This window comes from Erpetoichthys calabaricus, chromosome 3 (assembly GCF_900747795.2).
Source record: "Erpetoichthys calabaricus chromosome 3, fErpCal1.3, whole genome shotgun sequence".
NCBI lineage: Eukaryota > Metazoa > Chordata > Cladistia > Polypteriformes > Polypteridae > Erpetoichthys > Erpetoichthys calabaricus.
The window spans coordinates 200296598-200324318 of record NC_041396.2 but is presented as its reverse complement, the minus strand read 5'-3'; the positions used below and the strand labels follow the sequence as shown (position 1 = coordinate 200324318).

The 27721-nt window shown below is 37.4% G+C and overlaps 1 protein-coding gene across 1 annotated transcript in view; it reads right to left on the bottom strand.

Moving 5' to 3' along the window:
• The window catches only part of ibtk (inhibitor of Bruton agammaglobulinemia tyrosine kinase), a 149321-nt gene that overhangs the window by 77687 nt on the left and 43913 nt on the right, over nt 1-27721 (bottom strand). Inside the window, exons 8-12 of the mRNA XM_028797661.2 lie at nt 27066-27246; nt 26343-26466; nt 7953-8130; nt 7573-7744; nt 394-990 (exon numbers count right to left, since the gene is read on the bottom strand). Coding sequence (XP_028653494.1) covers nt 394-990; nt 7573-7744; nt 7953-8130; nt 26343-26466; nt 27066-27246 — 1252 coding nt within the window. The remainder of the gene's footprint in view (nt 1-393; nt 991-7572; nt 7745-7952; nt 8131-26342; nt 26467-27065; nt 27247-27721) is intronic.

The window sequence follows — 27721 nt, the reverse complement described above, 5'->3', positions numbered from 1 at the left end:
CTCCATGCAGGGAGGACCCGGGAAGTGAACCCAGGTCTCCTAACAGCGAGGCAGCAGCGCTACCACTGCACCACCATGCCGCCCCAGGTCAACATCTTCCATCATTATTTTGACCAATCTGAAACTATTATTATCATTTAAGTGCATTGCAATTTAATGAAGTGTGTGAACTCAATTTTAACATTATGTAAATATCATAAACATGGTCTTCAACATACAGTAAGCAAAAAATTATATTAATGCAACCACAATATATTAAGTACTGCTTAGAGACTAAAAACTTTTTTTTTTATCAGTTTCTTCCAAATATTTTTAATAATTCATTTAATAACATTTTGTATGATCCCCAAGTTTAACCTTGCAAGTGAATTGCCAATAAATACTACTTCTTACCGTGCAGCCAAGCTAGTGACTCCATATTTCTTCGCTATACTCTGCAGCATTTTCACTGGATTTGTTTCCTCATTGACACACTTGCATTTCTTAATGTTTTTGGCTTTACCTTTCTCATTACCAACAGCTACTTGACGGTTATGATAAACTTCATAAGCTGACATGTCTTTCAAATTTTGATTGAAATCTGTTTTTTGCAAATTAGAAATTAGAGGATCCAGATAGTCATTCTTCATTTCATTTAACTGTGTTCCAACTATGAAACCATCAATAAGCAAGTCACAGCTATCTGTATAAATGAACTGCAAAAGATACTTAAATATGTCTGCCTGGACATTTTCAACAGAAAATATAGTACATCCCACTGCATCTTCATTGCACTCTAGATCACCAGGCAACAGCAGTTGTGATCCTGGATAAAAATACTTCCTGAAATAATCTGACCTCATGGAAAGAATGTACTTATGTACTGGGAAAGTCCTGTTTTTCACTTGCAATGTTAAGTCATGAAAATTATCCATCTCGTCTGCTTGTGTTAGTAAGCAGTTAAAATCTTCAGAGAAGGTAGATGAAGACACACTGGGAATTTCATATAAACTGAAAGAAAACAGGAGAAGAATAGTGATGGTTAGATAAATACAAGTGAGCATCAGATAAACAACACATTTTAAATAAATTGTCATAATTGCCTCATTAACATATGAACTTTTTAAGAAGTAGAAGTATACTTAGGATTATATGCAAGTTAAATGAAATGAAAACAATTTTCCCCTGTATTTGCACAAAAATGAACTTAATTTATATACTTTGATTTTCAGCATTACTATGCTGTATTAACATTTTCTGTGAAAAGGTTTTTGTGGCCAGATCAAAAACGGAAAACAGGGTTCTCAAAGTCTCATTTAATTCCAATTCAGGTAACAAAGTGTCATAAACATAAAACACAGAACAAATGTTTCCATTGGTATCTAGATAAAAAAGGGTTTTAAGACAGTTATATTAAAGCAAACTGACAGACTTACATACAGAAATAATGAACCAAAATAAAGAGATTGGGAGTGAAAGGTAGATAAATAAACATTCAGCAGAGTTAACCAATCTGTTATCAATTGGAACTGCACCAGTTATTGAGGGTCGACAAGTTGCAGAAAGAAATGTCAAGACTTTGTTACCATGAATCACTTAAATCAGCAAAATAGAAAAACAAAGACAAAACCAGATACTGATTTGACAGTTGTGACAGTAACTCTCTTGTTTTTTTATGACCACAACCAAAACAAAACTCAGAACAGGTGCCAATTCAGTACAATAGTGTAAGCAGCATTTACAAGTTAAGACCAGTAATAAACTGGTAAAGCAAGACACATTGAAACACTTGGTAAAAGATTTGAAAGTAATACATTTTGTAACTTGTCTAATGCATAAAACTTTTAAAAGGCTGAGAAATTATCAAAATGTCATTAACCATTACTAACCAGTACTTACATTAGTCCAACCTACCATTTCCACCTATTTTTTCCTTTTTGCTCAGACTAGAAGTAAACTTTATTTAACATTCTCAAGAGAAGATTAAATGAGAGGAGCAAAGTTTTCTGCAGATATTGTACCATTAACTTTTAGGAACATATTATTTAAACTTTTTGTTGAGAAAAATCAGCATATTTTTTGCATTGTTAGCTCTTGACTACATAACTGGCATGCAAAATATTCATATTTTGTAAAATGCTAGAACAGGAAAGCTTTTTGACAAGGCAGCTATTGAGAAGATTTCGGGAGATCAACAACTTGGACATGTGATTTATGACTTTTAAGTATCTCATCACAACCACTATTCTTCAATTAACTACATTGTAATAACTTTTCCGATCACAAGATGGAGTAGTGAGCTATTAGAAAAATCTGCACATACCTTTAGCAGTCTGTCTAAAACTAGAATACTGCTTGTTGTAAAGTCTGTCCATACTAATTGTGCAAAGAATAGGGAAAAAAACACAGTATTTTGCTTTTGGGGAGGCTGGAGTGGTCACTTTAAATTTAAATACTGCTATTGCTCACAGAAAGAACGACAGATTTCATTCAGATACACAGCAGTAAAAGTTTTTGGACTTTTGTCATCCAATACCCATAGCTGTCTGTCTGCTTTCTAGACTCACTGGTGAGGTTGTTTTGGTTTACATTTCAGAATAATGCAATTTGAACTGGGTCATCCATTTTCATTTCATTGTTTGGATTTGCAGAGTCCTATCTATTTTTCATTCCTTGTAACTACCATGTTTTTAAATTGGACATTGTGTTTGTAGTTGTTAGCTCTGTTTCATAATTACTTATGTAGTTAAGGCAAAAAAGATATGGGACATATTTGCATTTCTGTCTTTATCATTGAACATAATTGCATTATTTCAGGATTGAGGAATTCTACAGTGTTTAATATTTCAACTTTTTAATTTATTCACTTTACATTTGCTAAACTCTTAATTCGACTTATTTATCTGATTTTGTTTTTTGTTTGTTGACTATGGTATCTGTGTAGAGGTAGGGCGAGAGATTTAAAGGAAAATGCAGTTTGGCGTGGCCGAGTCTGGACTTCAATTCAGTTTTACTAGAGTGTGTAACTTGCCGTAGTCACAGAGTGAGCGTAGCTGTTACAATATAAGTGTGAAGGAAGCGTCACTCTGCTTTTTCTACAGGAAAATATCAGGTAGACTTATGAAAACATTAGTGCATGAAGATGCATAAACCTGTATGTGCAACAATGCATGCTAAAAAGATGCATCAACATGCACACACACACAAAAATATGTACCTACATTAACAACTGTCTCTGAAAATGCACAGGTGTTAATGAGCCCAAACGTCTATCAAACAGATGATTATTATAGAATAAACAAATTACTTTCAAGTCATTCCCACTGTAATTTAAACCAACAAATAATTACCCCCATTAAAGAAATAGGTTTTGGTAGTTTTGATCAATGAAATTTGCCAAAACATTTTCTGCAGCAAATTTGCTAGGTTCATCAGTGACCCTGTTCTCATAATATTTTGCTGAAAATTCACCATGTGGCCAGCATAGATGAACATTATATCCCACCACTCCATGATGCTTTGCTAGGCCAGTGTGATATCAAAGAGCTGAAACAGCCAGTGATTGATGGGTCAATCCCCAATCTCCCATATATATTGCTGATCCTAGTAGTGGGCATTATGTCAGATCAATAAGTATAGCGGATAAAATTCTTCCGTTAAGGATTTAATAAGAACTGTTTTCATGTGAGCTAAAAATTATCATAAAACTTGAGAATACATTTAAACACAAAATGGAAACTGGTGTGGCCACCAGGGGTGCACTGGCTCCCCTAACCCAACACAAACAGATACAAAGCACAAGTCCCAGCACAACACAGGCTTTATTTATGTAGGAATCTCTTCCAAACTGTTTCCCACAGCACAGTAAGTACAGCACACACCACTTTCTTTTTTTTCCTTTCTTTCTCTGTCCTTCTGCCTTCACTCCTCCCTTCAGCAAGCTTCATCCCTCTTCTTCCTTTTATGCTACACCCGGGAGTACTTCCAGGGGCCCATTAGTATGATCCAGAAATTCATCCGAGTGAGGTGGAAGCCTGACAAAGTAAGGAAATGTGTGGTTTTATTTGTATCTTAAAGCTAATGTCTTTTTGTATGTACTAGTATGTGACCTGTGTGTAGTACATGTGCCTGTCATGTTAATAGTATTACCCAGAGTGCAGTGCAGTTGATGCAAACAGGAAGAAGTGAAAACTCCACATGGTTTGGTGTTGCGCTTATTTGGTATCAGCAGCAGTAAGCAAGCAAAAACTTTGGGGTAAAAGAAAAACAAATTTCACTTTTCAGTTTGAGAGAGGCGAGTACATGTGCTACCCAATCTCTGAGGGTGCAAACCCTAATGAATTCTTGCTTCCTTCACCTGTTTGCAATAAATTGTACTATTCTGATATTTAATTCTTTTAATTTTACCTCAGGGAGACATGGTGGTGCCATGGTTTGCACTGCTCTGGTCACATTTTTGGCCACAATAATTGGTCCAGCATAGTTGGCAGACACCTCCCTAGTGTTCTAGGACACTTAAAAAAAATCTCACGATTATAATCCACTCAAAACTAGCTTAGTTTCTCCATCCGCATTAACTTCAATGCATTTTACAGAGGTAAAATTCCTGAACATTTCCGTAATTTCACGGAAACCTGACGCAAAGCAAATTCAGTAGGGTTAACTCATCACAAGTTCTTAGTAACTATTAAAAAAAAAAAAAAAAAAGAAAAAGAAAAAAAAATTTCCCAAATTCTTTTTTATCTGTGTATATTTGAATAGCAAGACATTAGTGATTATATAAAAAAGAAAGCCCCTCCACTTCTTGAGGTTGCCTTTTCCAGGTTAATACAAAATACCTACCTATCACACCTTTACCACATTTAAATTTTTGAAAAATGTTATTTTTATCATTACAGGATTGTTCTTTCCATATTCTTCTACTAAAATGATGAAATTACTTGTGAATGACTGGGGTTACCAGCATTTGGCTATTAAGATGATCTTACTATCTGGCAATGGTGATATTAAGATAAATGGACAAATACCCATTTTTGAGTACATATCAATTCAATGTTTGGAATGAACAGCAACTAATCTCTTATGTAACCCAAACAGTGCACTCACATACATATTAGCTTAAAAAAAGCTGTGCTTTGTTCAGCCCAAAGAAATTAACTCAATCCAATTGGCTGAAGGTGCAGCTTTCCCATAAAAATATGCATGCAGTCATATTGAGCCTGTAAAATTCTTACCTTCCCTTAAGATCTGGTTCTGTGAAACTCAGCAAGAGGGTAAAACAAAACCTTACTTCAAAAGGGGTTTTTAACATGGATCTCATTCAAAGTAGAACACAGCTATAAATCCCATATTAACTGCATGCCAATGAACATGTCACAGCCAGAGCAAAAGCTCACAAAAAAGGAAATCAACAACTTTTGATGGGAAAACTGAAGCCAATAATTTGGCAAACACTCAATTTCCTCCCTGCATTAGAAAAGTAAATGTCAGTGAGCAAATTTTTTCATCACTTATGCTGTTAAAAGTACTAAAAGCGTTAGTCCCGAGTGTCACTCAAGCAACTGTATAGACATGTCTCGCGTAAGTGTTTGATTTGACCCAAGGATCACTTGGGCAGTAAATGTGTCAAATGAAAATCTGCATTGCTTGGGAAATGATATAGGCATTCATTGTACAAGTGACAGGCCCAAGTGTTACACAGGCAACAGTGCAGACCAGTCTTCTCCTAGCCTCATAATGATGTTTTGTAAAAAAACGTTTTCAGCAGCCAAGGTGTTGCACCCTTGACAGTGATGCGAGCAGTGATGATGAAGTGAACTCTCTTCACGCAGTGAAACTGAAATGGACAGCAAAATAAAAAGTAATTCTGATGTATCTGAAAGTGACACTTGTGTCAATCGCCCACATACAATTTTCTGTTTAAAGCTGATCTGTCTGGAAAGAAAATTCACAAGAACTCATGCTACTATTGTCCCAACTGTGATGCCTGGTTGTGTATTTTACTGTGCTTCAAGGATATATACAACACAAAAGACAATTTGACAGTATATACGGTATCTCATATATATTTCTCTTCTGGTTTGTCCTACTTTCTCTTTAAAAGCGGTCCCACCCACACGCAGCTGACACGGCATTTCTCGATTCCTATTCGTCCTCTTCCAAACCCTTCCCCACGCTGCCTGTGGCTCCTCTTCAAAACCGGTCCCGCCCACACGCAGATGACACGGCATTTCTCCATTCCTATTCCTGCTCTTCCAAACCCTTCTCCACGCTGCCTGAGGCCTCCCATACACCCCCACGCCGCTTTTCTCGATTCCTATTCTTCCTTCGGACTGCCACGCTTCCCGCTCCTCTTTCATGACCCCATTGGTGTCACGTCACCGCCCTATATCTAGCCTGACCGCGTGACCTTTCACTTCAGCCATGTGTGCGCCTGGGAGTCTTTTCCATAGCCTGCTACAGGAAGGTGCTCTGTCGACCATTGGCATTGGTTTCGCTTCTTGCAATTCCATGACATCTGAAAATTATACTCTATTGGGTTTTTGAGCCTTCACAACTGCCTTCTAATATTAGCAGTCCATGGGAAAGTAAAGCATGTTATTTACCTTAATTTTCTCCAAAGAGTTTTACTTTTCTAACATTCATTAATCATATTGGCCAATACACAGGCATGTTTTGTTTTCTCCATCAGACTGACCTTGTCACTCAGCGATCTCAACGCATTAGTATATCAAATTTTAGATTCTGCTTATTTAGTTTTGTTACATTCAACCTCAACACCTATTTCCATTTACTTTCTTCAAGCATCTAATAAAAAAATATGCTAACAACCAATAATATGATAGATAACCTTTACCAAGATATTTTGCACTCTTTAATTCAATTCATTGTTATATATTTCACTGCAAAACCTACAACACTGGAAAAATATACACTTCAGTATACCTAAAACAAAATAAGGAGTAACACACAGGCTAGGTTTGCACTTAGTGAAGAAAGCTATACAAAATTAAATTTAACTGACACATAAAACACTAATGATACACAAACATGTAATGTGTACATAGGAGGACATCTACAGTGTAAAAAAGTGATTCTTATAGAGAATAAATAATAAATAAATGTAAACATGTCGAGACTAAGTTGAGTGGAACTGGCAATACACAGAAGAAAACATTTTCAGATGACTTCTTAGTAACAGAATGTTTAATAGCTTTATTTGAATTATCACAGTGATGATGAAAGCATTCTCGGGCCAAGAATGTTAAAGTACAGTGTGAGTGCAGGCCAGCAGAAGTTGTAGGGAGGGGGACAATTGTGCTCTAGTACTATAAGGAACAAATGTGCCTAGTGTGAGGACACCCTTAGTGCAACTGTTGGTTGCTGTTTGGCATCTATCAGGTTATATGATGACAACTACCACATCTTGTATAAAAGAATTATAATTTTACTTATTGTATCGCTGAGGACTAGTATATATTTTGATTTCACCCAGTCTTTTTCCAGTATACCCCAGATGGCACAACTTCCCATCCCAAATATGACCTAAAGATACAAAATAAATTTTAAAAACAAAACCAAATAAATACAAACCTTGTTTTTGGGTCAGACTGTAAAACAGCAAAGTTACGACCATTAGTATCTGCAGTAATGCTGACAGCTCTGTGAATAAATGAAATTTTTTGAAGTCTAATTCGCTCATATGTGCTGCCAGCTTCAAAGCGGCAGGATGAGTCTAGAGTATTTCCAATCTTAATAGCATCATCTGTAATAAAAACATATTAAAAAGTAATAAAATCAGACAAAAAAAAAAAAAACTAAACATGCAGCAAGATTTAGTAATTTTTAAAAAACTGGATTTTATAATTCATTTATATAGACATTAGTTTTATTAATTTCAAAATACTTCATTGTGACATAAATAAACATGGTACTCAGATTGCATTTTTTATTTATATGTTTCAATCACATACCTTTCTTTCCATTTTTTTTGGTAGTGGCATTCACCCAATGTCCTGAAAAACCTTCTCCCTCTGGAGTGACAAACATCATCAAATTTTTATTCAGTGCAATATCGGACATGTAAACTTGGCGACCATAAACCCATCTGCATAGTTTCAAAGTTCCACTTGAGGAATTCCAAGAAAACACCTAAAAAACCCACAAGGTACATTTTCAGTACAATTTACCTCAGTACTTAATTGGAAATATGATAACTTATCTACAAATTTGTTAAATCTTGGATAAATATTTTTAATAAAAAGAAAAAGGTTCCATAAGCTATTTATAATGTCACTAATTCCTTCTAAATTCAAAGAGATGTGTTTTACACAGTCACACTAGGCAATGTTATTAATTACACAGTGAAATGAAAAATGAATGTGAATGAGAAACGTATCATGGGGGATGTGCTTCTAAACAGTATTATAATTACAATAACACTGAAAAAAGATCATTAAAAAAATAACCTATTTTAAAATCACATGTACATTTTTTCTATATTTGGTCACAAAGTGTGAAGGAGTGAAAGCTGTTTTGTAAAATCAAGTGCAGAGGACCGTAGGCATAAGCCTGGACTAAGCTACCAAGTAGCATGGTAGACAGAAAGGCTGGGTTTACACTTCACGTGATGCGATACTTGCTCCTGGGGACACTTCTGCTACTTAAGCGATGTACTGTTTGTACTTGCGCGTGTACTTTACGTAAATCTGGAAGATTCCATCAGGTGGAAGTGCGAAATATCATAAATGTGAGAAAAAGTTCAGCTTCGCTGTGTTGTAAATTACCTGAAACATCCATTAAATTCCAAGGACACATTGCCACAATATTTTTTTAAAAGGATGGATTAAGTACGAGGCAGAAACAATCCCTGGAAATGTCATTAGCTCATTGCAAGATGAATACAAGTGCAAACATACATTAGCATCACCAAATCCTGAAACCTGCATATCTTTGGAAGGAAACTGAAGTACATTCTGGAAACCAAGCAGGAAAACATGCAAACTCCAGGCAGGGAACACCAGGGATGGGACTTCCTGTGAAGCAGCAGCGTTACCGCCACTGTGCCACCTTCCCATGTGTAATTATTAACAGTATTCATTATTTAAATTAAGTTATTTATCTGTGTGACAGATAGGGGGCGCTATCGCTCCCTTGAACCCTCGGACAATACGCCAGACACCAGATAAAATCCAAAATATTGAGTTTATTATTAATAAACAGTGCACCAAGCACCCTCCTCTCCACAATACTGAAGAAGATGTAAGAAGTTAATGTTTGACTGTTTAATAATTTATACACATTTATGAAGTAAAAGATACATTGAGTACTACTGCAGTGGTTTCGGGCAAACTACCTGCTTGACAATCTTGCACTATGTGCCTGTGATTTAAGCAAAAAATTATTCTGAGAAATGTGGACGCTGCCTTTCCGTGCTTAACGGGCAGAAGCTCCAAACAATTCCCAAGTCTAATACTTAACATGAAGAGGTCGGTACATCTTTTTAGATCCTCCATTTTCTTAAAAAAATTCATCACAAAAGCAACCTTGAATGTTGCAGGGTTTTAGTGACCCAAATTCATCTTAAGGGACAGTAAGTAGCCGTGCACTGCAATTTACCAAGACAGTCCCGCTTCAATAGCGCCGATTACACTCATTCGCAAAGATTTCCACTGTCCCAGGAGCCGACGGGGCACTTGAAGTGTGACAAACAGTGCGAGAAGAGAGGACGCTGCCCGAAACTGCAAAGCTAATGACCTGGAGGAGAAGCCTGACATTCCGCACCTCCCAGCGTCCACTTTGTTCTTACGGCCCCTCGCCGCTGAAGGCGGTCTCGTCTTCACATTGTTTACAGCTCGGCACAGTTAAAAAGTAGAAAGACGCAAAACTATTTTCTTCATCTCTTTTACTATCAAGGTGTAGCGCGTTCCTCTTAAGTTGAATGAGGAGCCCAGCACACACAAAAATCTCCTACTCTTAGGAAAATTAATTCTATTAAGTACGGAACCCAACCGAACCTTAGCCCCAATTTGATATCCTCATCTGGAGTGGTCTTTTATGAATTTACTAGCAAAATACCCGCGCTTCGCAGCGGAGAAGTAGTGTGTTAAAGAGGTTATGTAAACATATATATACATAAACATATATACACATATACATATCTACATATACACATATGTACATGTACATATATATATATATATATATACAACCCCAAATCAGAAAAAGTTGGGACAGTGTGGAAAATGTAAATAAAAAAATAAAGCAGTAATTTACAAATTTCCCTTAACTTTTATTTCATTGCAGACAGTATGAACACAAGATAATTCATGTTTTTTTTGGTCAACATCATTTGATTTGTAAATAAACATCCATTCTTGCCATTCAGGCTTGCAACACATTCCAAAAAAAGTTGGGATGGGGGCAATTAAGGGGTAGTAATGAGGTATAATAACTAAATAATGATGTGATTTGAAACTGGTGATGTTAACAGGTGATTGCAATCATGATTCGGTACAAAAGCAGCATCGAGGAAAGGCCTACTCCTTTAGGAGCAAAGATGGGCAGAGGATCGCCAGTTTGCCACCAAGTGCGGGGAAAAATCTTTGAAATGATGAAGAAAAACGTTTCTCAAAGACAGATAGGAAGAGATTTGGGCATTTCTCCCTCTACAGTCATAACATAGTGAAAAGAATCAGGGAATCTGGAGAAATTACCATGCGCAAAGGCCAAGGGCGCAAGCCTAAACTGAATGGCCGTGATCTCCGAGCCCTCAGACAGCACTGCATTAAAAACCGTCATTCATCAATAAATGATATAACTGCGTGGGCTCAGGACTACTTCAGGAAGTCACTCTCAAGCACTACAGTACGTAGTTACATTAGGAAATGCCAGCTAAAACTGTACTGTGCCAAAAGGAAGCCCTACATAAATAGTGTCCAGAAGCGCCGTCGACTTCTCTGGGCTCGGAGGCATCTGGGATGGTCCATTGTGCAGTGGAAACGTGTATTGTGGTCAGACGAATCGGTTTTTCACATCTTTTTTGGAAGAAATTGACGCCGTGTGCTGCGGACCAAAGAGGAAAAGGACCATCCAGACTGTTACCAGATACAAGTCCAAAAGCCAGGGTCTGTCATGGTATGGGGTTGTGTCAGTGCCTTCGGCAAAGGTAACTTGCACTTCTGCGATGGCACCATTAATGCTGAGAAGTATATCTCAGTTTTGGAAGAACAAATGCTGCCTTCAAGACGATGTCTTTTCCAGGGAAGCCCATGCTTATTTCAGCAAGACAATGCCAAACCACATACTGCGCGCATAACAAAGGCATGGCTGTGTAAGAAGAGGGTGCGGATGCTTGACTGGCCTGCCTGCAGCCCTGATTTGTCTCCTATAGAGAATGTTTGGCGCATTTTGAAACGAAAAATGCGTCAACGAAGACCCCGTACTGTTACGCACCTAAAACGTTGTTTGCAGGAAGAATGGGACAAACTAACACCTGCAACACTTAGTCACTTGATTTCTTCAATGCCTAAACGTCTTTTAAGTGTTGTTAAAAGACAGGGGAACTGTATAAAGTGGTAAATGCTGTACTGTCCCAACTTTTTTTTGAAATGTGTTGCAAGCCTGAATGGCAAGAATGGAAATTTATTTACAAATCAAATGGTCATGTTGACAAAAAAAAACATGAATTATTTTGTGTTCATACTGTCTGCAATGAAGTAAAATTTGAGGAGAATTTATAACTTGTTTTTTTCTTTTTTTATTCACATTTTCCACACTGTCCCAACTTTTTCTGATTTGGGGTTGTATATACATATACACATCCACACATATATATATACATATATATATATATATATATATATATATATATATATATATATATATATATACATATACATATACACACACACACATTTTATATATATACCGTATATATATATATATATATATATATACACACACATAGACACATATATATACATATACATATTTACATATCTACATATATATACACATATACAGACATACATAGATAGATATATATATATCTATCTCTCTCTCTATCTATCTCTATATCTATCATTCTCTATATTTATATCTCTCTCTCTCTCTCTCTATATTATATATATATATATATATATATATATATATATATATATATATACATATATATCTATATATCTATATCTATATCTATATCTATATATATATATATCTATATATATATATATCTATATATATATATCTATATATATATATCTATATATATATATCTTATATATCTATATATATCTATATATATCTATATATATATATATATATCTATATATATATATATATATATCTATATATATATATATATATATATCTATATATATCTATATATATATATCTATATCTATATATATCTATATCTATATCTATATATATATATCTATATATATCTATATATATATATCTATATATATATATATATATATATATATATATATATATATATATATATATATATATATATATATATATATATATATTATATATATATATATATCCCCGCAAAGTATTGCTTTTAAATTTTTATTAAGAAGAAAAGAAAACCTTTTTAAATTGAGGGAAAATATACCAATAACAATTTGTTAAGGATCTGTTTTTTTGTGAAGCATCCTTAACACAGCTTTTCCGCTGTTTTATAAACGAACGCCATATAAGGTCTTCCTTTTTCCTTGGTTCGCCAAGGAAGGAGCCTTTTTATTTAATCCACGGGTTCTTCGCTTTTTTTTTTCTTCTTTTTTTACGATTGTTATAGTTCTGTTTGTATACCACGTTGTCAGTTCAGCACTGCAGTTGTAATATGACCAAGCCGTGCAAGCTAACTGTTAAGAATGCAAAGTACAGTTGTACAGGAGAAAAGCAATTTTGCCTCAAATCAATGGCAACCTTTTGTAGGTCTATGAACTTAATTAAAACTTTAGGTTTACACGGTGCTTTCTTTCCGAAGTACCTGCACTCATGAATATGTCTGTATGCGTCAGTCGCTCAAATCCCCGCGCTTCGCACCGGCGAAGTATTGCTTTTAAATTTTTATTAAAAAGAAAACCTTTTTAAATTGAGGGAAAATATACCAATAACAATTTGTTAAGGATCTGTTTTTTTGTGAAGCTGACTTCACACAGCCTCTCCGCTGTTTTATAAACGAACGCTATATAAGGTCTTCCTTTTTCCTTGCTTCGCCAACGGAAGCAGCCTTTTTATTTAATCCACGGGTTGTCCGCTGTTTTTTTGTTCGTTTATTACGATTGTTATAGTTCTGTTTGTATACAACGTTGTCAGTTCAGCACTCCGGTTGTAATATGACCAAGCCGTGCAAGCACACTCTTGAGAATGCAACGTATAGTTGTACAGGAGAAAAGCAATCTTGCCTCAAATCAATGGCAACCTTTTGTAGGTCTATGAACTTAATTTAAACTTTAGGTTTACACGGTGCTTTGTTTCCGACGTGCTGCGTTCTACGTGCTGTTAGCTAAGACCCAGCACTTAAAAGTTTCTCGCTACAGCAATTTTTAATCCATTACAAAGTCATCCAAAGTGTCGTTTATACCTTGTGTCTTCTCATTAAACTTGTATCTCGCGAATATGGTATTGCAAACGGCAGCGGGAACGTTTCTCATTAAACTTGTATCTCGCGAATATGGTATTGCAAACAGCAGCGGTAGCGTTTCTATAAACTTAATTTAAACTTACGTTTTACACCGTGCTTTGTTTCCGCAGTATTGAAGTGATCACTCGTGCTGCATTCAGTCAGTTCACGTGAGCCGTTCTCTTGTGCCTTCTCAATTGTGTAATGAATGTTTTCTTCAGCGCTCTTTGGGGCTCTTCCTTGTTTTCAGTTCACGTGATTACGTAGGAGGCGTGATGACGCGATATGCGACTCCGCCTCCTCCATTACAGTATATGGACAAAAAAGAGGTTCCAGTTATGACCATTACGTGTACAATTTCGAAATGAAACCTGCCTAACTTTTGTAAGTAAGCTGTAAGGAATGAGCCTGCCAAATTTCAGCCTTCCACCTACACGGGAAGTTGGAGAATTAGTGATGAGTCAGTCAGTCAGTCAGTCAATGAGGGCTTTGCCTTTTATTAGTATAGATACAAAGGAAATAATCACCCCAACAATTCTTTAAACAAACAAAAAAGATTATAAATCAAACAAAACAATAAACACCTTTTAAATCCTTGTCAATTCTAAAATAACTACACAAACCCTAATTAATATGCCACCCCCTTAAACACTCTAATATACTCCCCAGAAAACAGCGAAACAGCAAAGAAAGAAAGCAAGCAAGCAAGCAAGGAAAACAAACGGAAAATTATCCTATTTACAAACAGCACGTTCTTGTTTTAAAGTCTAAATTTACATGGCCTGGGAAATCTGCAATGAATCCAGTGATCAAGTCAGATATGTTCCGCTGACTCGTATACTGAATTTAAATGTAAAAGAAGCGATCTCACTGGCCTGGTGACGATTCCTTTGTTGAAGGAAGAAGTCCGTCTCACCCGGGTGTCTCAGCGTTCGCGTCCGTCCATGGCCGACACCAGCAGCATAAAAGCAAAGTAAAGCCGCGTGCTCCGAAGGTCCTTCTAGGTTAGCTGTCACTCCTTCTCCGTGCACCCAACCGTCCTTATTACGGAGTCTCACTTGCTTTACTGCTGGCTTCTTCTTTACATTCACCTTCCCAGCTCCTTATTTAAACAGTCTTTTTTCTTCTTTTCAATATCAGTAAAATAACTCTCACACAAATAATAAGTTCCTATATTATAATATGTTCCGTGGTCATACGTCATTTCCGTTTCAAACACGAAAAGAATTTTATTTATATAGATGACCCGGAAGTGCTTCTGAACCCTCAGTCCATGTGACTTGTTAGCACTTTCGGGTCAGATCAAAAACTCTTCTTTTCATCCCGGAATCCTGTCCATGTGACTGGGATGTACTTCCGGGGTATAGGGAAAATAGATGTCCTTGTGTCTCCCTGCAGCGACTCCTGGCGGTCCCCATGGTAGCCAGCAGGGCTGTGCATAAAAGCTTTGTTGTCCATAATTCCTTGCTGGCAATCGGGGCACCTCCATGCTGCAAGGAGAGCTCCATCTAGCGGCCTGGGGGTATTGGCCGGGATGAATGACTGGCCATATCTCACATCTGTAAAATGTTATAGTCATACTTTAATGCATCTCATCATGAAAGTGATATCTATACTAATAAAAGGCAAAGCCCTCACTGACTGACTGACTGATTGACTCATTCATCACTAATTCTCCAACTTCCCGTGTAGGTAGAAGGCTGAAATTTGGCAGGCTCATTCCTTACAGCTTACTTACAAAGGTTAGGCAGGTTTCATTTCGAAATTCCACGCGTAATGTTCATAACTGGAACCTGTTTTTTGTCCATATACTCTAATGGAGGAGGCGGAGTCACGTATCGCGTCATCACGCCTCCTATGTAATCACGTGAACTAAAAACAAGGAAGAGATTTACAGCACGAGTCAAACGCGGGAACGAAGGTAAATGACGTTAATTTTTGAGTGTCTTTTAATACTGTGTAAGCATACATATTAACACGTGCAATTAAACGTGTGCATTTACGGGGTGATTTTTCAGGCTTGAAAGCTCGCCTTTTATTAAAAAGGTAAATGCTAACTGTTTAAAATGCTAATTCTGAAGGGCACAAACCACGTTAGATTTCATGCTCAACAGTAAGCTCAGCACACAGCTTGGTCATATTACAACCGGAGGGGCGAACTGACAACGTGGTTTACAAAGAGATCCTTAACAAATAATTATTGATTCATTTTCCTTCAGTTTAAAAAGGTTTACTTTTCTTCTTAATAAAAATTTTAAAGCAGTACTTCGCCGCTGCGAAGCGCGGGTATTTTGATATATATCAAAATATATCGCGTCATCACGCCTCCCACGTAAGCACGTGAACTGACCGCTGCCGTTTGCAATGCCATATTTGCGAGATACAAGTTTAATGAGAAGACACAAGGTATAAACGACAGTTTGGATCACTGTGTAACAGAGTTAAAATTGCTGTAGCGAGAAACTTTTAACTGCCGGGTCTTAGGTAACATTAAATAAACCCATGGACATCGCAACATCACAGAAGAGAGTGGCTCACGTGAAGTGACTGAACGCAGCAGGAGTGATCACATCGATGAATCAAACCTGTTCAAAAAACACATTACACAATTGATAAGGTACGAAAACAATATGAAACCGATTGTGGATTTGCGTACAGCCACTGAAACTTTGTGACGGCACGAGACTTCAGGTCATGTCTCTGCAAAAGAACCTCATTGAGGCAACTATTTTTACTGGCGGTGGCTCAGGGGAGAAAGTTATTATTCCTCGCATCCCCGTTATACCCTCTGATCTCCCTTTTCAATTGAAACGCCTCCAATTTCCACTAAGGCTCTGCTTCGCAATGACAATAAGTCTCAGGGACAGACACAACAAAACGTTGGCATTGATTTGAGGCAGGACTGCTTTTCACATGGCCAACTGTACGTTGCATGCTCAAGAGTAAGGTCAGCACACAGCTTGGTCATATTACAACCGGAGGGGCAAACTGACAACGTGGTATACAGAGAGATCCTTAACAAATAATTATTGATTCATTTTCCCTCAGTTTAAAAAGGTTTACTTTTCTTCTTAATAAAAATTTTAAAAGCAGTACTTCACCGCTGCAAAGCGCGGGTATTTTGCTAGTCAAGTATAAATCTAAGGATTCTAAATGTGCAGAGAGCTGGAATATTATACATTTAATGTGTTCTGTGTAGCAATTGCTGTTTACCGCTGCTGTCGGTTCAGGAGGAAGCCCCAGAAACACGTAGCAATTAACAATGGGTGGTTTACAGATGATGTTTATGATGATCTACTTTAATGACAAAATAAACAACGAGATTAGAGTTGAAATTACGAAATTAAAGCTGAAATTTCCACTTTAATCAAAAAAATAGACCTTTTCACTTGTCCCTAATTTTTTTTCTATATGGCTCAAATACGCTACTGTGCCTTTCAGATGTGGCACAGAAGATGGTATGTGAGACCTTTAAAATGTATCATGTCATTACAATGGGGAATATGCAATGCTTGTATATAAAAGCACCACAAATGCATTTGTATGTCAGCATTTTGCTTCACCACATCAAGCCACTGCAACTCACACATGCGGCAAGTTAATTTCTGAGGACATGCTAAAGAGGATGCATTAAGTGAACGCTGGGAACACGTGGGCCAAGTACATGTTCTGAGCATGATGTATAAACCGGCCATAGGACTTTAGAGACTTTCACAATTAGACAATGTTTTTTAGAAGAATTAAGTGGATACGACTGGCGAGCTTTGTTGTGCTAAATGGCCTGTTCTCACCTAAAATTGTCCCAATGTTTTAACAGCAACAATGAAAAAAAGTTAATGGCAACATAGACATCTATTTTTAAAGCTTGGGAGCTGGTTCTCTAGTTGTAACACAGTTCCCTAAGCTTCAAAGAAAAAACGTAAGTATGGCTTGTGTAAATGTAGTCTTTTCCTTTGTGAAAAGCAAATCGGTGCAGTTTATCACTAAGCTTTCATGTGTGCAAGGTCAACTCAGTAAGAACATGTTAATAAATATTGCCCCCATTTATTTGCTCAGGACAACATGGACAGACTCAAAAAAGAGAGCCGTCATCCTTGAATTAACAGAGCTAGGTAAGAGTTTTCCCATTTCATCTTGCACTATACACCAAATGCAACATAAGTCACATTGTTAAGAACTATATAGAAACTACTAAGCCTGTATTATATTCTTAAAATGATCATTTGAAATTTCATTAAAAACATGCATTGCTTTAGCATATTATATAATTATCTATGAACAGAGAGTGAAAATGGCCCTACTTAGAATATGTAAGCACTGTGTACCCTTCAGGTGAGTTTGGTGACAAAGTTAACTGATTTGAAAACTGGAGCATTTTACATTTTTTAGTTACTTAAACAAGTCGGTTATCAAATATTTATTAAACATTTTTGTAACAAAGAATCATAATAGAAATAACAGTGGGAATAGAATACAATTATATGCTTTAGTAGACTGCATAAAATACACAATTATTAACAGCGTAGAACAGGGGTCTGCAACCTTCACTATCAAAAGAGCCATTTTGCCCCCTCTTCCTCCAAAGAAAAATAGTCTGGAGCCGCAAAACATAACACAGCTTATAAACTTTTAAAAGTTTTAATCTTTTTTTAGATTTTACATGTTACAACCACGGAATACAACAAACAGAAGTGCAGTGTGCATGTGTAGGCCTACTTTGAAATAAATTTAAATGAACTCTGCAGGCCTATTTGAGTCCTTCCTATACCTGTATAAAATTAAAATAAAAACTAGCCCACTTTAATATAAATAAAACATTTAGCTGTAGCTTAGCATCTTTAAAAAAGTAAACATAAAATTCCATTTCAGTGTGCTCTCATCCTCTTCAGGTTTCCCTCTCAGCCAGCAATCAACTGAAGCACCTGAACATACAAAAAACCTACATCAGCTCCGGGTCTGAAATAAATGTGTTTTTTTTTTTTTTTTTTAAATATTAGCCTATTAAATGCTATTGTTCTCACCTGTTTAATGTGACTTCTGTTTCTGAAGTTCGCTGCAGTTCATCTCTAGCACTTTGAGCTACTTTTTGTATGAAAATGTGCTATATAAATAAATGTTGTTGTTGTTCTATGTCGGGGCTATACGATGTGACTTTGACCTTCACACAGGACTGCAGGCTCATGTGTGAGGTGGGAGAGATAGTTGGACTTTATGAAGTTCATGCTTGAGAAAACTTGCTCACATAAGTATGTTGAGCCAAAGATGGACAGGACTCCAAATGCATATTTTTTCATGTTCATATATGTTTCGGGAATGGCACTCCATGTATTGAAAACAAGTTTGTCGGGTTTGGGGAGGTTTTCAATATCAGTCCATTTGTGCTCTTTAGCGAGAGTAGCCTTCTGACGGGCGACTTCTTCAAGATCCGCTGTCAGGCATTTGAACTTGGACACCCATAAATCTTTATCCGCTATGCGGCCAGTTCAATTTTTAGATCGGGCTTACTTACTCCTGTGAATGCGGATGTGTTCAGCAGGGATGGGTCGATGTCCAGGGAAGGAGAGAGTGTTTTTTTTCTTTCTGAACTCACTGAATCTTTCTCTAAATGCAGCTTGCATTGCAATAATTGTACGGTGGAAATAATCACAATTTATGTGAATGTTCACTGCTTTGAACTCTCTCAGGGAGGGGAAGTGAGAGAGTGTACCTTTCTGTACATCTCTGGCAAACACTGTCATCATGCGCTCAAACACCAAAACATTTAAAGTCAGAGAATAGATGCTCTGATCTTTTTATGAACGATTCTTTCATGTATTCTCCGTCTGTGAACGGCTTACCCCTCCTTACGATCTCTTCAGCTGCCACAAAACTAGCAGCTGTAGTTGATTGTGGAGAAGTGATCCACTTTTTGAAAGTATGTTTGCTCTGTTCAGCTTTCCGTTGCAGTTCCGAAATTGCTCTCTTTCGCTTATCTTCACTTGGGTATTTTTCAGTGAATGCTGAGTGCTTGTTTCGAAAATGTCTTTCAACGTTACATTTTTTGTTGTTCGATAATTTATCACCACATGTTAAGCACACCAGTAAGCCAGCGTCGTTGGCGGTGAAGGCAAATGCTTCTGTCCACGCAGAATTAAACTCTCTGTTCTCTTCTGGGATTTTTCATTTTTGGGATTTATTCATGGTTAGTGCAGGGGTCGCACACTCCAGAAGCCACCTGCAGGTAAAGGCGAGGGCTATAGACATAGATGTGACGCATATTTTAGTTGACAAATTATAAATAAAAAATAAAAATTAGATGTTAAAGTGTATAACAGTAGTAGTAGTAAATAAACATTATATATATTACATATATTATATACAAATTAAATTAAGAAATTGCCGTTATTCATTTTCATGTTTTTTTTTTTTTTGTCAAGGCCAAAAGGAGCCATTACAAGGAGGCTGAAGAGCCGCATGCGGCTCCAGAGCCGCGGGTTGCCGACCCCTGGCGTAGAATAAAGTATGCAAAATTTCAACAAAATCAGTCCACTAAGAGCCAAGTCGTTTCATGTACACAGACAGATATAAGTATTGCAGTAGGTGCCTTTCATATTATACGTGAATGAACCTAAAAAACACTGAATTTGCACACTGTTTAGGCATTCCAGGATTAACCGATATGCAAATGCTGTAGACCTATATTTACATTTGATATTAATAAGACAAATGACAAGCATTCAAGCAAAAATATTTTAACACTTTTGAGATCTTTACAAAAACCTACATATAGCAGATGTGCAAGTGACATAACTAGATGGCCTAAGGGAAAAAACTTAGAAGATAGCATAACAGTTATTTAAAGGAAGGACACAATTGCTATGTTGAACAATTTCTCCAGTTTTGATGTCACTACATTGGTTACCTTTGTCATCCAGAATTGACTTTAAAATACTGCTTATCCTCTTTAATAAAATCCCTGTGTGCGTCCAGGTGTCCGTGTGTGTGTGACTTCTGGTGATGTGCGGGGCACGGTGCTATGCGCGATATTACTGTCAAAGAAAATTACAGGCGTTTTACGGAAATAAAAACCAGTACTACTGCAAGAGGAAATTAAAGGTACACAATACAGTGACGCATATTACAGCCACATACCAGCCAGTATTATTGTCAGAGAAAATTAAAGGCATATTACCGACGCGCACGCCTGTATTACCGCCAGAGAAAATTAAAAGTATATTACGGACGTACAAGCCAGCGGACGTACAACACAGTATTACTGTCACAGAAAATTAAATACACACAATACATGGCGGCAGCCCATGAAGAACGGTCAGCTCAGCAAGTAAACATCAACAAAAGAAAGGCTGAAAAACAAACAAAAATACGACCAACAAACAGAATGAGGTCAAGGTCCCTTGCCATTTAATTTAGACTGTTCCTACTAATGTTTATGCACTACTGTTCTAGCGCCCGTTATTATAACGGGCTTAATGACTAGTGGTTTATAAAGCCTTAAATAATCTTGCTCCATCTTATATTTCAGAATGTCCTGACACCTTACACTCCAAATCGTAACCTTAGATCTTCAAATGAGTGTCTGCTTAGAATTCCAAGAGCTATACTTAAAAGAAGTGGTGAGGCGGCCTTCTGCTGTTATGCACCTAAAATCTGGAATAGCTTGCCAATAGGAATTCGCCAGGCTAATACAGTGGAGTACTTTAAAACACTGCTGAAAACACATTACTTTAACTTGGCTTTCTCATAGCTTTACCTTAGTTTAATCCTGATGCTCTGTACATTCAATTAATTATTATTATTCATGGTGGCTCCAAAATCCATGCTAACCCCTATTCTCTCTTCTGTTCTTTATCCGGTTTTCTGTGGTGGCGATCTGCGCCACCACCACCTAATCAAAGCACCGTGATGTCCCTACATTGACGGAGTAAAGACCAGAAGTCCACCTGACTGTCATCATCAAGTCCTTCCATGAGAACCCTGAATACAATGAGGACATTTATGTAAGGTAGAATGCCTAGAGGGGGCTGGGCGGTCTCATGGCGTAGAACCCCTGCAGATTTTATTTTTTCTCCAGCCGTCTGGAGTTTTTTTTTGTTTTTTCTGTCCTCAATGGCCATCGGACCTTACTTTAATTCTATGTTAATTAATGTTCTCTTATTTTAATTCTTATTTTGTCTTTTTTTTTCTCTTTCTTCATCATGTAAAGCACTTTGAGCTAAATTATTATATGAAAATGTGCTATATAAATAAATGTTGCGGTATTTGTTTTAAACTTACATACATAAATAAATAAAGCTGTTGAAACATGGTCACTGCAATGTGGTTAGTGGCTGTTCAGGGTCTGTGAAGACGAGGCCTGGCTTTTGGACATAGTTTTACATACATGGGGAAATTTTATTTTATTTATTTATTTATTTTTTTAAAAACACACCCATATTACAAAATCTAAATTTACACTAGCTAACCCGCGGCGTAGCATACGCCGCATAATTATGTATTGATGGGAGAACACTTCCTGAACGACACAGTTGTCCAAATGGCGTGGGTTTGAGGATACGACTGAGTGAATGAAAAGGTAGACCTCTGGAGAGAGCAACATACAATTGTCCGTGACTGAAAGCAGGATCGTCTCTGACGAAGAAGGCACGCTGGTGAAAGTTACTTCGTCAGTACGGATAAGTGTCAGTACTTGTAGATTAAGGTGTAGCGAGTCTTCGTTGTTGACGCTTAATATAGCTTGCGTAATGAGATGTTCCAGAGTCACAGTTTAGAAACACTTTTTTAGTGTCTTTTAAGCACAGGGAAAAAAATGAACATGTGAAACATCCGTAATGTAATAAGCCACCAAGAAAAGTAACATTGCAACAATGCTATCTATGACCCGATCGCTGTAAACAGAAGTGAAAACAAAATCGAGGCCGGTGCATTCTTTAACTGCCTTGTGGCACAGTGGTAGTGCTGCTGCTTTGCAGCAAGGAGACTGCGGAAGATTGTGGGTTCGGTTCCCGGTTCCTACCTGTGTGGATAGCACTTTGAATACTTTGAACACCGCTATATCAATGTAATGAAGTATTATTATTCTTATGCGTCCAGCCCTCCCTCCCTCTCTCGCACGCACCTCTGTGTGTGTGTGTGTGTGTGTGTCTCTCTCTCTCTTTCTCTGTTCCTGCAGGCATACGCCCCATAATTATTTATTGATGGCTGAACACTTCTGGAAAGACATAGTAGTCTAAAAGGGGTGGGTTTGAGGATACAACAGTAAGTGAATGAAAAGGTGGAACTCTGGAGAGAGCAACATACAATTATTGTCCGTGACTGAAAACTTGTTTTGGCAGATACATGCATATGGTTTTGAAAGTTTGGCCCTGTGCCTTATTAATTGTCATTGCAAAGGCCAATCTAACAGGAAATTGTCTTCGTGTAAAGGTAAAAGGCAAATTATCCGCGACAAACAAACTGTTTTACACGCTGCATACCAACCCGCAGTGTAGCATACGCCGCATAATCACGCCGCTTTTTTAACGTTTTTTTAAGCAGAGGGACAAAATTTGCAAAATCCGTTATTTAATAAGCCACCAAGAAAAGTAATATTGCAACAATGCACGCTACAAACCAACATACAATCATCGTTCAGTACGCACTGCCTGCTCATGTGCCTGCCACCAACTCATCACCCGAGTCGCTGTCGTCTGTGCACCTCTGAGCCATGTTGTCCTTTCATTGTTCTTTGCGGTTCCAGCTGCTTTTCTATATATAATCCACCAAGTCACCCGACCATGGTAGTAATGAAGGGGGGGGGGGGTTGGGTGTGGTGCTTACACAAGGCAGGGACGTAATCAGAGCAAGTGTATGACCCGCACTTACTGGGTATTCCTCATTTGTGGGGAACAATTGCAAGCCCAAGTGCCCATTACGAATGGGGATCAACGGCTTACCCATGCCTGTCGGCCCCGGGTAGACACACGTTGATCCATTCAGTGTAGCGCACGTGCACTACCGGATATTCTCGGGCATCACATACCTGTTAATGCTCAATCTCACGTGGCTGAAAGCCACTTGTCCCTCTAAGAAGTTGGATGCCTACCTCTTGGCAATCGCGTAACTATTTAGCAGTAGGGAGTCTCACTTGTTTTCGGAATTAACCAGACTAATCGCTCCACCAACTAAGTACGGCCATGCAACACCATGCACAGAATCGAGAAAGAGCTATCAATCTGTCAATCCTCTCCGTGTCTGGGCAGGGTGAGGTTTCCCGTGTTGAGTCAAATTAAGCAAAATTTGTGTGTGGTGAGTTGTTGCGTCCGGGCACATAAGCAGGCACTGTGAATGCCTTGAGAGCAAGCGTGGGTGGATGCGTGCCGGGGAATAATGAGTATCTATATATCTTCTTAGATATAGACAGCGTCTGATAGTTGTGATGGTTTTACACTCCAGTACATTGCGGTGAATGCTGGTAACAGTCAGGCGGGCAGGCGTATTAGAGTTGGTGCTCTTAGAGTTGGTGGGCGTGTCTCTCTATCGGTTCGAGTTCTTAGGCAGTGCTCTGTCGTTTGTATCCCATGGTCGGACGACTTGGTGGATTATATATGGAAATGCAGCCGAAACCGAAAAGAATAATGAAAAGTCAACGTGGCTCAGTGGTGCATGTGTACTGTAGCAGAGACGAAAGAGAGTTGTTGCATCCGGGCACATGAGCAGGCACCGTGAATGCCTTCAGAGCGTGGGTAGATGCATGCTCAAGTTGGTGGGCTTTGTGAGTTGACTGACATGGCTATTTTTTGCGTATCCCATGGTTGTCTTCCGGCAGTGTGAATGCCTCGAGAGACAGGGCGTCCTTGTTTGGCGAGTTGTTGCATTGTGTGAGTTAAAAGCTGCGATGGTTTTACACGCTGGTAACAGTCAGGCGGGCGGGCGGGCAGGCGTTCTCGTCCCATGGTCTTCAAGGTGGTGGGTGTGGCTCTGTGAGTTGTTGGCGTATCCCATCGTCTTAGCGTTGGCGGGCTAAGAGTGGTTTATTTATCGTGCGTATCCTATGTTTTACACGCTGCATACAGCGATTCACATCCGCGATAAACATGCCTCTTCTTAGATGGTCCTGCCGCGTCCACCCTCATTCTCGAAGCATACACACCGCCTGGTCATGCACCTGCTCGCAAGAGCAACTCACAGAGACCCGCCCACCAACTCTAAGACCATGGCGTGTAAAACAGTTTGCGATGGTGGACGCGGTCATGCGTCGTAACCGAAAAGAATAATGAAAAGTCAACGTGGCTCAGAGGTGTATGTGGACTGTAGCAGAGACAAATAGACTGACGGCATGTTTTGTGAGTTGCTGCGTCCGAGTTGGTGGGCGTGGCTCTGCGAGTTTTCGTCGTATCCAATGGTCTTAGAGTTGGTGGGTGTGGCTCCGTCCTGCGTGCGCTGGCGGCAGCTTAGTGAATTATTATTTTATATTTTATATATATATATATATATATATATATATATATATATATATATATATATAATAAAAATGACCTAAACAGAAATTACTATTTTGCAATATAAAAGTGACATCCTTGCAGGACAGCAAGTCACGGTGATGTTTACATTATTGCTGTAGAGATTTAGTTCCCAAACTCAGAGTTAAAATTTTCTAATGGTGAGCTCAAAGGTTTAAATTTACCTTTGTATATGTGTTTTAATATAACATTATCACAAGTCTTGTTGCAGTTTTATTTGATCAACAGTGAAGTGTTTTGTTAGATAAAAATTAAGGTGACAGTAAATGAATTTTGCTATTTTAATAATATTGTTAGCTGCATGCAGTGGCAAGCTAAGCAGCAGATTAGCCATTGGTGAATGCTTATGCATATGTTTGTTATTTTGATTTTATTTTATGACTTTCCGTTGTATTCATGCCATCTTATGCAAGTTTCCCCAAGAACAATACCTCCTTGGCCTTGACCTTAGTGAGCAATAGTGGAAATCTGTGATGCACAGTATGAAGTTCTGTTTGTTCTTGTCAGTTGTGTATGTCCCTCCTTAGATGTATTTGATGTACATTTAAAATATTGTGGGTTTTATTTGTATTATAATCATGCATTGGCCCTCCTTTGGAAACCAAATACCCCCCACAAATTTGCTCTGGTGCTGCAATGAAGAAATATTTTTGTACTTTAAATCATAAGGATATACAAATGGCATGAAAATCCATCACTGATGACTGCATGACATGTGCGAAAAAATGCACAAAATGATTGAAAATGACAACAAAGTAGGTTCTGTACAATACCCAGCCTCAGTGCTAGTGATGGCAGCTACATACTGATTCACATCAACACCAGCTTCCTCTGATTGTAAGTAAAATACTGATGTCTCAAGCTGAAAATTAATTGAAATTCAGGTAATCACAACTTGCCCTGGATTAAGACTGCTGTAACGGAAAACCCATCTGTATTTTGAAGTTCTTTGACAGATAATAAATTACCGTAAAGTTATGTGGATTAAAAAAAAAAAAAAAGTTTTTATATATTGCTAAATTTAAATTTATTAAATTATTCAATTCTAAACAAAAAAAAAAAACATGCACACGTATATATTTAAGAACAGTATTTAGGAAATTAAGGAAAACAACAAATAGAAAAATGTACTTTGTAATTTACATACTGTAACTTTCAAAGAGCTAGTAGAAAAAGGAAAAAAACATATCAACAAACTTGTTCACACATAAAGAAAGTAAACTTACTCTGCCAGCTTCATCCAGGACAAGAATAGAAACACTTTCACCACCACCCTCTTTGAGAATGTGAGCATCAACTCTGTGATCCAGGATCCCACCAGTAACCACCAGTTTTTTAAGATTGAATTGCCTACATAAAAACAAAATAATACAAGTAAGCCATGTAAGCAAAGGTAGGTTTCTCAGTTAAAAAGCTAGGAAATATATCTTTTATTCTAGCCCACTGTTCTTTACGGGTAGCGCCTTAGGATACTTCACTATTAGTGATTTAATTACTGAAACACACAAATGCAGATCCATACAAAAAATGTATATTTGTGTTTCATACTTTCCAAGAGTAAAATTACAACGGGATTATTCAAAGATATTTGACAGGTCACGTAAACAACTCTGCAAATAGTACACTATGTACTCTGACATTCTGTTACTTGAGTAAGATGTCTTTAGCTACAAAGCATTATATTTAAAAGAATTAAAAAAAAAAAAAAAAAAAAAAAGCCAGTTGTGGAAATTTCTTCTGTTCTAAGTTGGTAACGAAAACATTTCAAATTCAAACATTAAATGATGACTCCATATAAAGCTACACAAGATATATGTATTTGTTACAGAAAGAAAAGTAAAGCAACTGTAATACTGTCTTGCCTTATACATTTAAGGTGTTAAACTATTTGCTGTATTTCTAAGTAATTAATTTAATATGTAACACAGAATGTTTATAAATAAACTTACTTGGAGGAGATCTTTTTACACAGATGGTCAGTCAGCAGATAAATATCCCCTTTTTCTGTAGCACAAACAGTGGCTCCATTGCTGGCAGCAACCATAGAAATTGACATATCTTTGTGATGCAGTGCAGAAACTTGACGAGGGGAGGAGACATATCTGTCTCCATTAGGATCCAAAAGGTAACCTGAAAGCCCACGTTAAAAGTACCATATTAATAATGTTCTACAGTAATGATAATTGTAACACAGTAATATCCATAATAATACATCATTTGATAGCATTTTTCAAGATGCTTCAGGGCATATTACAAATAAAAGCTTAAAATAACAGTATATTTATTTTGCCTGTGAAAAGTCCGTAGTGCCTTAGTAAATGAAAAATAAGCCGCAATAATGGTCCAGTTCTAAATATTAAAGAATAACATTCACTTTCAATGAGTAAGTTAATTTTTGCTAGAGAAAATCAGAAATAATGAAAAATGGAGTTTTAATATACACAAAACAAACAAATGTCAGCTATGAGCATGAAAGGTTTCATTCAGTTTAGATACAAACTGTCAATATTTTCTTTGTACTACCTAGTAAGAAATCTAACCGCATGTAGTATATAGAAATCAACTTTAATTGCTTTTTATAGATGATTTACTATTTCAGATATCA